The 13467-nt window shown below is 39.2% G+C and overlaps 1 protein-coding gene across 2 annotated transcripts in view; it reads left to right on the plus strand.

Annotated features, from left to right (window-relative positions):
• Nucleotides 1–13467, plus strand: part of LOC143047844 (uncharacterized) — a 40293-nt gene that overhangs the window by 20460 nt on the left and 6366 nt on the right. The window contains exon 1 of one of the 2 annotated variants that reach the window (XM_076221144.1): nt 12157–12596. The exons of the other annotated variant lie outside the window; for it this stretch is intronic. Coding sequence (XP_076077259.1) covers nt 12201–12596 — 396 coding nt within the window. The 5' untranslated portion in view covers nt 12157–12200. Of the gene's footprint in view, nt 1–12156; nt 12597–13467 lie in introns of those variants that run through there. 2 annotated transcript variants of the gene reach the window in all.

Raw genomic sequence — 13467 nt, forward strand, 5'->3', positions numbered from 1 at the left:
CACCTGTCAATAATGTATCAAGTCCAACAGCTGAAGCCAATACAATATCAAGGATAAATAGTCCAACCGACACGAAACCAAGTGACTTAAATAACGAATTGGAAGATAAGGAAACTAAAAGACAATCATCAGCGGATAAAACTACAACATCAAGACCACTATCAGGGTCAAGAAACGCATCCAGACCAACAAGTGCGAGTAAGACCACTAAAGAAATAAATGGACAGGCTGATGATGAAGTATTTACAGGTACTCAAACACCTCCTGAACGCCAATCAAGACCTTCGTCAGGGATAGATAAAACATCAAGGCCCACTAGTGCAAACAAGACAACCAAACAAATAGACGATGATATTATGACTAGTGAAGCAGAAGGTCCGAGACTAGTGAACAACGAAAACGTATCTAGGCCAACATCAAAATCAAAGGAATCACCAAGACCTTCGAGTACCAATGACAAAACAGCAGATCTTCTTCCTGCAGACGAACCAGACATATCAAAATCATCTGAAACTATGAATAAAATGAATAAAGACAAGACAAAAGACCAATCTGATCCAGCTAACGAAAATTCGACTGAGACAACATTGCCGTCCATTAGTTCAAATTCTAGACCTTCGTCAGGATCAGAAGCATCTAGGATAGCAACCGCAATCGAAACCAAAGATGAGATACCAGGAGATTCCTCATCTGCAGGGAAGTTGTCACCTGTCAATAATGTATCAAGTCCAACAGCTGAAGCCAATACAATATCAAAGACAAATAGTCCAACCGACACGAAACCAAGTGACTTAAATAACGAATTGGAAGATAAGGAAACTAAAAGACAATCATCATCGGATAAAACTACAACATCAAGACCACTATCAGGGTCAAGAAACGCATCCAGACCAACAAGTGCGAGTAAGACTACTAAAGAAATAAATGGACAGGCTGATGATGAAGTATTTACAGGTACTCAAACACCTCCTGAGCGCCAATCACGACCTTCGTCAGGAATAGATAAAACATCAAGGCCCACTAGTGCAAACAAGACAACCAAACAAATAGACGATGATATTATGACTAGTGAAGCAGAAGGTCCGATAGTAGTGAACAACGAAAACGTATCTAGACCAACATCAAAATCAAAAGAATCACCAAGACCTTCGAGTACCAATGACAAAACAACAGATGTTCTTCCTGCAGACGAACTAGACATATCAAAAGCATCTGAAACTATGAATAAAATGAATAAAGACAAGACAAAAGACCAATCTGATCCAGCTAACGAAAATGTGACTGAGACAACATTGCCGTCCATTGGTTCAAATTCTAGACCTTCGTCAGGATCAGGAGCATCTAGGATAGCTACCGCAATCGAAAGCAAAGATGAGGTACCTGGAGATTCCTCATCTGTAGGGAAGTTGTCACCTGTCAATAATGTATCAAGTTCAACAGCTGAAGCCAATACAATATCAAGGACAAATAGTCCAACCGACACGAAACCCAGTGACTTAAATAACGAATTGGAAGATAAGGAAACTAAAAGACAATCCTCATCGGATAAAATTACTACATCTAGACCACCCTCAGGGTCAAGAAACGCATCCAGACCAACAAGTGCGAGTAAGACCACTAAAGAAATAAATGGCAAGGCTGATGATAAAGTATTTACAGGTACTCAAACACCCCCCGAACGTCAATCACGACCTTCGTCAGGGATAGATAAAACATCAAGGCCCACTAGTGCAAACAAGACAACCAAACAAATAGGCGATGATATTATGACTAGTGAAGCAGAAGGTCCGATAGTAGTGAACAACGAAAACGTATCTAGGCCAATATCAAAATCAAAGGAATCACCAAGACCTTCGAGTACATATGACAAAACAGCAGATGTTCTTCCTGCAGACGAACTAGACATATCAAAAGCATCTGAAACTATGAATAAAATGAATAAAGACAAGACAAAAGACCAATCTGATCCAGCTAACGAAAAGGTGACGGAGACAACATTGCCATCCATTGGTTCAAATTCTAGACCTTCGTCAGGATCAGAAGAATCTAGGATAGCTACCGCAATCGAAACCAAAGATGAGATACCTGGAGATTCCTCATCTGCAGGGAAGTTGTCACCTTTCAATAATGTATCAAGTCCAACAGCTGAAGCCAATACAATATCAAAGACAAATAGTCCGACCGACACGAAACCAAGTGACTTAAATAACGAATTGGAAGATAAGGAAACTAAAAGACAATCATCATCGGATAAAACTACTACATCTAGACCACCCTCAGGGTCAAGAAACGCACCCAGACCAACAAGTGCGAGTAAGACCACTAAAGAAATAAATGGACAGGCTGATGATGAAGTATCTACAGGTACTCAAACACCTCCTGACCGCAAATCACGACCTTCGTCAGGGATAGATAAAACATCAAGGCCCACTAGTGCAAACAAGACAACCAAACAAATAGACGATGATATTATGACTAGTGAAGCAGAAGGTCCAATAGTAGTGAACAACGAAAACGTATCTAGACCAACATCAAAATCAGAGGAATCACCAAGACTTTCGAGTGATAATGACAAAACAGCAGATGTTCTTCCTGCAGACGAACCAGATATATCAAAAGCATCTGAAACTATGAATAAAATGAATAGAGACAAGACAAAAGACCAATCTGATCCAGCTAACGAAAAGGTGACTGAGACAACATTGCCGTCCATTGGTTCAAATTCTAGACCTTCGTCAGGATCAGAAGCATCTAGGATAGCTACCGCAATCGAAAGCAAAGATGAGGTACCTGGAGATTCCTCATCTGCAAGGAAGTTGTCACCTGTCAATAATGTATCAAGTTCAACAGCTGAAGCTAATACAATATCAAGGACAAATAGTCCAACCGACACGAAACCCAGTGACTTAAATAACGAATTCGAAGATAAGGAAACTAAAAGACAATCCTCAACGGATAAAATTACTACATCTAGACCACCCTCAGGGTCAAGAAACGCATCCAGACCAACAAGTGCGAGTAAGACCACTAAAGAAATAAATGGCAAGGCTGATGATAAAGTATTTACAGGTACTCAAACACCTCCCGAACGTCAATCACGACCTTCGTCAGGGATAGATAAAACATCAAGGCCCACTAGTGCAAACAAGACAACCAAACAAATAGACGATGATATTATGACTAGTGAAGCAGAAGGTCCGATAGTAGTGAACAACGAAAATGTATCAAGGCCAACATCAAAATCAAAGGAATCACCAAGACCTTTGAGTACAAATGACAAAACAACAGATGTTCTTCCTGCAGACGAACCAGACATATCAAAAGCATCTGAAACTATGAATAAAATGAATAGAGACAAGACAAAAGACCAATCTGATCCAGCTAACGAAAAGGTGACTGAGACAACATTGCCGTCCATTGGTTCAAATTCTAGACCTTCGTCAGGATCAGAAGCATCTAGGATAGCAACCGCAAACGAAACCAAAGATGAGATACCTGGATATTCCTCATCTGCAGGGAAGTTGTCACCTCTCAATAATGTATCAAGTCCAACAGCTGAAGCCAATACAATATCAAAGACAAATAGTCCAACCGACACGAAACCCAGTGACTTAAATAACGAATTGGAAGATAAGGAAACTAAAAGACAATCATCATCGGATAAAACTACAACATCTAGACCACCATCAGGGTCAAGAAACGCATCCAGACCAACAAGTGCGAGTAAGACAACTAAAGAAATAAATGGACAGGCTGATGATGAAGTATTTACAGGTACTCAAACACCTCATGACCGCCAATCACGACCTTCGTCAGGGATAGATAAAACATCAAGGCCCACTAGTGCAAACAAGACAACCAAACAAATAGACGATGATATTATGACTAGTGAAGCAGAAGGTCCAATAGTAGTGAACAACGAAAACGTATCTAGACCAACATCAAAATCAGAGGAATCACCAAGACTTTCGAGTAATAATGACAAAACAGCAGATGTTCTTCCTGCAGACGAACCAGATATATCAAAAGCATCTGAAACTATGAATAAAATGAATAAAGACAAGACAAAAGACCAATCTGATCCAGCTAACGAAAATGTGACTGAGACAACATTGCCGTCCATTGGTTCAAATTCTAGACCTTCGTCAGGATCAGGAGCATCTAGGATAGCTACCGCAATCGAAAGCAAAGATGAGGTACCTGGAGATTCCTCATCTGTAGGGAAGTTGTCACCTGTCAATAATGTATCAAGTTCAACAGCTGAAGCTAATACAATATCAAGGACAAATAGTCCAACCGACACGAAACCCAGTGACTTAAATAACGAATTGGAAGATAAGGAAACTAAAAGACAATCCTCATCGGATAAAATTACTACATCTAGACCACCCTCAGGGTCAAGAAACGCATCCAGACCAACAAGTGCGAGTAAGACCACTAAAGAAATAAATGGCAAGGCTGATGATAAAGTATTTACAGGTACTCAAACACCTCCCGAACGTCAATCACGACCTTCGTCAGGGATAGATAATACATCAAGGCCCACTAGTGCAAACAAGACAACCAAACAAATAGACGATGATATTATGACTAGTGAAGCAGAAGGTCCGATAGTAGTGAACAACGAATATGTATCTAGGCCAACATCAAAATCAAAGGAATCACCAAGACCTTTGAGTACCAATGACAAAACAACAGATGTTCTTCCTGCAGACGAACCAGACATATCAAAAGCATCTGAAACTATGAATAAAATGAATAGAGACAAGACAAAAGACCAATCTGATCCAGCTAACGAAAAGGTGACTGAGACAACATTGCCGTCCATTGGTTCAAATTCTAGACCTTCGTCAGGATCAGAAGCATCTAGGATAGCAACCGCAATCGAAACCAAAGATGAGATACCTGGATATTCCTCATCTGCAGGGAAGTTGTCACCTCTCAATAATGTATCAAGTCCAACAGCTGAAGCCAATACAATATCAAAGACAAATAGTCCAACCGACACGAAACCCAGTGACTTAAATAACGAATTGGAAGATAAGGAAACTAAAAGACAATCATCATCGGATAAAACTACAACATCTAGACCACCATCAGGGTCAAGAAACGCATCCAGACCAACAAGTGCTAGTAAGACAACTAAAGAAATAAATGGACAGGCTGATGATGAAGTATTTACAGGTACTCAAACACCTCATGACCGCCAATCACGACCTTCGTCAGGAATAGATAAAACATCAAGGCCCACTAGTGCAAACAAGACAACCAAACAAATAGACGATGATATTATGACTAGTGAAGCAGAAGGTACGATAGTAGTGAACAACGAAAACGTATCTAGGCCAACATCAAAATCAAAGGAATCACCAAGACCTTCGAGTACCAATGACAAAACAGCAGATGTTCTTCCTGCAGACGAACTAGACATATCAAAAGCATCTGAAACTATGAATAAAATGAATAAAGACAAGACAAAAGACCAATCTGATCCAGCTAACGAAAATGTGACTGAGACAACATTGCCGTCCATTGGTTCAAATTCTAGACCTTCGTCAGGATCAGGAGCATCTAGGATAGCTACCGCAATCGAAAGCAAAGATGAGGTACCTGGAGATTCCTCATCTGTAGGGAAGTTGTCACCTGTCAATAATGTATCAAGTTCAACAGCTGAAGCTAATACAATATCAAGGACAAATAGTCCAACCGACACGAAACCCAGTGACTTAAATAACGAATTGGAAGATAAGGAAACTAAAAGACAATCCTCATCGGATAAAATTACTACATCTAGACCACCCTCAGGGTCAAGAAACGCATCCAGACCAACAAGTGCGAGTAAGACCACTAAAGAAATAAATGGCAAGGCTGATGATAAAGTATTTACAGGTACTCAAACACCTCCCGAACGTCAATCACGACCTTCGTCAGGGATAGATAATACACCAAGGCCCACTAGTGCAAACAAGACAACCAAACAAATAGACGATGATATTATGACAAGTGAAGCAGAAGGTCCGATAGTAGTGAACAACGAAAATGTATCTAGGCCAACATCAAAATCAAAGGAATCACCAAGACCTTTGAGTACCAATGACAAAACAACAGATGTTCTTCCTGCAGACGAACCAGACATATCAAAAGCATCTGAAACTATGAATAAAATGAATAGAGACAAGACAAAAGACCAATCTGATCCAGCTAACGAAAAGGTGACTGAGACAACATTGCCGTCCATTGGTTCAAATTCTAGACCTTCGTCAGGATCAGAAGCATCTAGGATAGCTACCGCAATCGAAACCAAAGATGAGATTCCTGGAGATTCCTCATCTGCAGGGAAGTTGTCACCTTTCAATAATGTATCAAGTCCAACAGCTGAAGCCAATACAATATCAAAGACAAATAGTCCAACCGACACGAAACCCAGTGACTTAAATAACGAATTGGAAGATAAGGAAACTAAAAGACAATCATCATCGGATAAAACTACAACATCTAGACCACCACCAGGGTCAAGAAACGCATCCAGACCAACAAGTGCTAGTAAGACCACTAAAGAAATAAATGGACAGGCTGATGAAGAAGTATCTACAGGTACTCAAACACCTCCTGACCGCAAATCACGACCTTCGTCAGGGATAGATAAAACATCAAGGCCCACTAGTGCAAACAAGACAACCAAACAAATAGACGATGATATTATGACTAGTGAAGCAGAAGGTCCAATAGTAGTGAACAACGAAAACGTATCTAGACCAACATCAAAATCAGAGGAATCACCAAGACTTTCGAGTGATAATGACAAAACAGCAGATGTTCTTCCTGCAGACGAACCAGACATATCAAAAGCATCTGAAACTATGAATAAAATGAATAGAGACAAGACAAAAGACCAATCTGATCCAGCTAACGAAAAGGTGACTGAGACAACATTGCCGTCCATTGGTTCAAATTCTAGACCTTCGTCAGGATCAGAAGCATCTAGGATAGCAACCGCAATCGAAACCAAAGATGAGATACCTGGATATTCCTCATCTGCAGGGAAGTTGTCACCTCTCAATAATGTATCAAGTCCAACAGCTGAAGCCAATACAATATCAAAGACAAATAGTCCAACCGACACGAAACCCAGTGACTTAAATAACGAATTGGAAGATAAGGAAACTAAAAGACAATCATCATCGGATAAATCACCAAGACTTTCGAGTAATAATGACAAAACAGCAGATGTTCTTCCTGCAGACGAACCAGATATATCAAAAGCATCTGAAACTATGAATAAAATGAATAAAGACAAGACAAAAGACCAATCTGATCCAGCTAACGAAAATGTGACTGAGACAACATTGCCGTCCATTGGTTCAAATTCTAGACCTTCGTCAGGATCAGGAGCATCTAGGATAGCTACCGCAATCGAAAGCAAAGATGAGGTACCTGGAGATTCCTCATCTGTAGGGAAGTTGTCACCTGTCAATAATGTATCAAGTTCAACAGCTGAAGCTAATACAATATCAAGGACAAATAGTCCAACCGACACGAAACCCAGTGACTTAAATAACGAATTGGAAGATAAGGAAACTAAAAGACAATCCTCATCGGATAAAATTACTACATCTAGACCACCCTCAGGGTCAAGAAACGCATCCAGACCAACAAGTGCGAGTAAGACCACTAAAAAAATAAATGGCAAGGCTGATGATAAAGTATTTACAGGTACTCAAACACCTCCCGAACGTCAATCACGACCTTCGTCAGGAATAGATAAAACATCAAGGCCCACTAGTGCAAACAAGACAACCAAACAAATAGACGACGATATTATGACTAGTGAAGCAGAAGGTCCGATAGTAGTGAACAACGAAAATGTATCTAGGCCAACATCAAAATCAAAGGAATCACCAAGACCTTTGAGTACCAATGACAAAACAGCAGATGTTCTTCCTGCAGACGAACCAGATATATCAAAAGCATCTGAAACTATGAATAAAATGAATAAAGACAAGACAAAAGACCAATCTGATCCAGCTAACGAAAATGTGACAGAGACAACATTGCCGTCCATTGGTTCAAATTCTAGACCTTCGTCAGGATCAGAAGCATCTAGGATAGCAACCGCAATCGAAACCAAAGATGAGATACCTGGATATTCCTCATCTGCAGGGAAGTTGTCACCTCTCAATAATGTATCAAGTCCAACAGCTGAAGCCAATACAATATCAAAGACAAATAGTCCAACCGACACGAAACCCAGTGACTTAAATAACGAATTGGAAGATAAGGAAACTAAAAAACAATCATCATCGGATAAAACTACAACATCTAGACCACCATCAGGGTCAAGAAACGCATCCAGACCAACAAGTGCGAGTAAGACAACTAAAGAAATAAATGGACAGGCTGATGATGAAGTATTTACAGGTACTCAAACACCTCATGACCGCCAATCACGACCTTCGTCAGGAATAGATAAAACATCAAGGCCCACTAGTGCAAACAAGACAACCAAACAAATAGACGATGATATTATGACTAGTGAAGCAGAAGGTACGATAGTAGTGAACAACGAAAACGTATCTAGGCCAACATCAAAATCAAAGGAATTACCAAGACCTTCGAGTACCAATGACAAAACAGCAGATGTTCTTCCTGCAGACGAACTAGACATATCAAAAGCATCTGAAACTATGAATAAAATGAATAAAGACAAGACAAAAGACCAATCTGATCCAGCTAACAAAAATGTGATTGAGACAACATTGCCGTCCATTGGTTCACATTCTAGACCTTCTTCAGGAACAGAAGCATCTAGGGCAGCTACTGCAATCGAAACCGAAGATAAGATACCAGGGGATTCCTCATCTGCAGGGAAGTTGTCACCTGTCAATAATGTATCAGGTCCAACAGCTGAAGCCAATAAAATATCAAGGACAAATTGTCCAACCGACACGAAACCCAGTGACTTAAATAACGAATTGGAAGATAAGGAAACTAAAAGACAATCCTCATCGGATAAAATTACTACATCTAGACCACAATCAGGGTCAAGAAACGCATCCAGACCAACAAGTGCGAGTAAGACCACTAAAGAAATAAATGGACAGGCTGGTGATGAAGTATTAACAGGTACTCAAACACCTCCTGACCGCAAATCACGACCTTCGTCAGGGATAGATAAAACATCAAGGCCCACTAGTGCAAACAAGACAACCAACCAAATAGACAATGATATTATGACTAATGTAGTAGAAGGTCCAATAGTAGTGAACAACGAAAACGTATCTATACCAACATCAAAATCAGAGGAATCACCAAGACCTTCGAGTACCAATGACAAAACAGCAGATCTTCTTCCTGCAGACGAAACAGATATATCAAAATCATCTGAAACTATGAATAAAATGAATAAAGACAAGACAAAAGACCAATCTGATCCAGCTAACGAAAATGTGACTAAGACAGCATTGCCGTCCATTGGTTCAAATTCTAGACCTTTGTCAGGATCAGAAGCATCTAGGACAGCTACCGTAATCGAAACCAAAGATGAGATACTTGGATATTCCTCATCTGCAGGGAAGTTGTCATCTGTCAATAATGTATCAAGTCCAACAGCTGAAGTAAATACAATATCAAGGACAAATAGTCCAACCGACACGAAACCCAGTGACTTGAATAACGAATTGGAAGATAAGGAAACTAAAAGACAATCCTCATCGGATTATACTACAACATCTAGACCACCATCAGGGTCAAGAAACGCATCCAGACCAACAAGTGCGAGTAATACTACTAAAGAAATAAATGGACAGGCTGATGATGAAGTATTTACAGGTACTCAAACACCTCCTGGTCGCAAATCCAGACCTTCGTCAGAGAAAGATAAAACATCAAGGCCCACTAGTGCAAACAAGACAACCAAACAAATAGACGATGATATTATGACTAGTGAAGCAGAAGGTCCAATAGTAGTGAATAACGAAAACGTATCTAGACCAACATCAAAATCAGAGGATTCACCAAGACCTTTGAGTACCAATGACAAAACAGCAGATCTTCTTCCTGCAGACGAAACAGATATATCAAAAGCATCTGAAACTATGAATAAAATGAGTAAAGACAAGACAAAAGACCAATCTGATTTAGCTAACGAAAATGTGACTGAGACAACATTGCCGTCCATTGGTTCAAATTCTAGACCTTCGTCAGGATCAGAAGCATCTAGGATAGCTACCGCAATCGAAACCAAAGATGAGATACTTGAAGATTCCTCATCTGCAGGGAAGTTGTCATCTGTCAATAATGTATCAAGTCCAACAGCTGAAGTAAATACACTATCAAGGACAAATAGTCCAACCGACACGAAACCCAGTGACTTGAATAACGAATTGGAAGATAAGGAAACTAAAAGACAATCCTCATCGGATTATACTACAACATCTAGACCACCATCAGGGTCAAGAAACGCATCCAGACCAACAAGTGCGAGTAATACCACTAAAGAAATAAATGGACAGGCTGATGATGAAGTATTTACAGGTACTCAAACACCTCCTGGTCGAAAATCCAGACCTTCGTCAGGGATAGATAAAACATCAAGGCCCACTAGTGCAAACAAGACAACCAAACAAATAGACGATGATATTATGACTAGTGAAGCAGAAGGTCCAATAGTAGTAAATAACGAAAACGTATCTAGACCAACATCAAAATCAGAGGATTCACCAAGACCCTCGAGTACCAATGACAAAACAGCAGATCTTCTTCCTGCAGATGAAACAGCTACATCAAAAGCATCTGAAACTATGAATAAAATGAATGAAGACAAGACAAAAGACCAATCTGATCCAGCTCACGAAAAGGTGACATTGCCGTCCATTGGTTCACATTCTAGACCTTCTTCAGGAACAGAAGCATCTAGGATAGCTACCGCAATCGAAACCAAAGATGAGATACCTGGATGTTCCTCATCTGCAGGGAAGTTGTCACCTGTCAATAATGTATCAAGTCAAACAGCTGAAGTAAATACAATATCAAGGACAAATAGTCCAACCGACACGAAACCCAGTGACTTGAATAACGAATTGGAAGATAAGGAAACTAAAAGACAATCCTCATCGGATTATACTACAACATCTAGACCACCATCAGGGTCAAGAAACGCATCCAGACCAACAAGTGCGAGTAATACCACTAAAGAAATAAATGGACAGGCTGATGATGAAGTATTTACAGGTACTCAAACACCTCCTGGTCGCAAATCCAGACCTTCGTCAGAGAAAGATAAAACATCAAGGCCCACTAGTGCAAACAAGACAACCAAACAAATAGACGATGATATTATGACTAGTGAAACAGAAGGTCCAATAGTAGTGAATAACGAAAACGTATCTAGACCAACATCAAAATCAGAGGATTCACCAAGACCTTTGAGTACCAATGACAAAACAGCAGATCTTCTTCCTGCAGACGAAACAGATATATCAAAAGCATCTGAAACTATGAATAAAATGAGTAAAGACAAGACAAAAGACCAATCTGATTTAGCTAACGAAAATGTGACTGAGACAACATTGCCGTCCATTGGTTCAAATTCTAGACCTTCGTCAGGATCAGAAGCATCTAGGATAGCTACCGCAATCGAAACCAAAGATGAGATACTTGAAGATTCCTCATCTGCAGGGAAGTTGTCATCTGTCAATAATGTATCAAGTCCAACAGCTGAAGTAAATACACTATCAAGGACAAATAGTCCAACCGACACGAAACCCAGTGACTTGAATAACGAATTGGAAGATAAGGAAACTAAAAGACAATCCTCATCGGATTATACTACAACATCTAGACCACCATCAGGGTCAAGAAACGCATCCAGACCAACAAGTGCGAGTAATACCACTAAAGAAATAAATGGACAGGCTGATGATGAAGTATTTACAGGTACTCAAACACCTCCTGGTCGCAAATCCAGACCTTCGTCAGGGAAAGATAAAACATCAAGGCCCACTAGTGCAAACAAGACAACCAAACAAATAGACGATGATATTATGACTAGTGAAGCAGAAGGTCCAATAGTAGTAAATAACGAAAACGTATCTAGACCAACATCAAAATCAGAGGATTCACCAAGACCCTCGAGTACCAATGACAAAACAGCAGATCTTCTTCTTGCGGATGAAACAGCTACATCAAAAGCATCTGAAACTATGAATAAAATGAATGAAGACAAGACAAAAGACCAATCTGATCCAGCTAACGAAAAGGTGACATTGCCGTCCATTGGTTCACATTCTAGACCTTCTTCAGGAACAGAAGCATCTAGGATAGCTACCGCAATCGAAACCAAAGATGAGATACCTGGATATTCCTCATCTGCAGGGAAGTTGTCACCTGTCAATAATGTATCAAGTCAAACAGCTGAAACCAATACAATATCAAGGACAAATAGTCCAACCGACACGAAACCCAGTGACTTAAATTACGAATTGGAAGATAAGGAAACTCAAAGGCAATCGTCATCGAATAAAATTAAAACAACCAATACAGCAGCCAATATAAGAACATCAATCATCACAACTATAAATGGAAATGACCAGATAGAGGTAAACATGTTATACCATGTCAAATATTTAATCATGTTGTTAGGAGCATTTATACTGCTTCTTAGTATACAGATAAACTTTGAATGAATTTTCATACAATGTCGCTGAACACGGCATTATATATACAATAGAAAAAAATAATAATATTGTCAAATAAAATGCTGCTGATGACGATAAAAAAAAAAGATACAAAAGGGGTAATTCAAAACGTATAAGTCAAAAAGAAACTGACAATGTAATTGCAAGATATTTTACGAAAAACTGGACAGACCAATCTACAAAACACTACAACAAAAATTGGACACACCAATCAACAAAACACTACAACAAAAACTAAGGACACTAATCCCATAAAAAATGAGGGTGATCTCAGGTACCCCATAATGGATTTTATATTGAATTGAAGCACTGTGACAATATCCTTTTGAAGGAAATGCCTCGCATATGACTATATTCTGATAAATTTTCTGAATAAAAATAATAACGCCACTGCAACTGTTATCCTTTTCAAGGATCCTTAATTATCAACAATTGTAATGTGTAATTCTGCATTAATAAAGATCTCGTAAATCAATATAACATGTTAAACAAATATGAAAGTTATTATGTTTGAGAGTACAGTTTAATATACATAAAACAAAACCAACTTAAATGACATGATTCGTATTGAAAGATTTTTAAAATGACCTGTTTAACTTATAGTCAGCAAAATATCTTTATCAATTTATCAGTTCGTATTGAATGATTTTTAAAATGACCTGTTTAACTTATAGTCAGCAAAATATCTTTATCAATTTATCAGTTATAAGATAATTACTTGAGTTGTTAATTTTGCTTTTGCTTATTTCTCCCTTATCGCGTTACTTGATTG

Source organism: Mytilus galloprovincialis, chromosome 1, assembly GCF_965363235.1.
Source record: "Mytilus galloprovincialis chromosome 1, xbMytGall1.hap1.1, whole genome shotgun sequence".
NCBI classification, from domain to species: domain Eukaryota; kingdom Metazoa; phylum Mollusca; class Bivalvia; order Mytilida; family Mytilidae; genus Mytilus; species Mytilus galloprovincialis.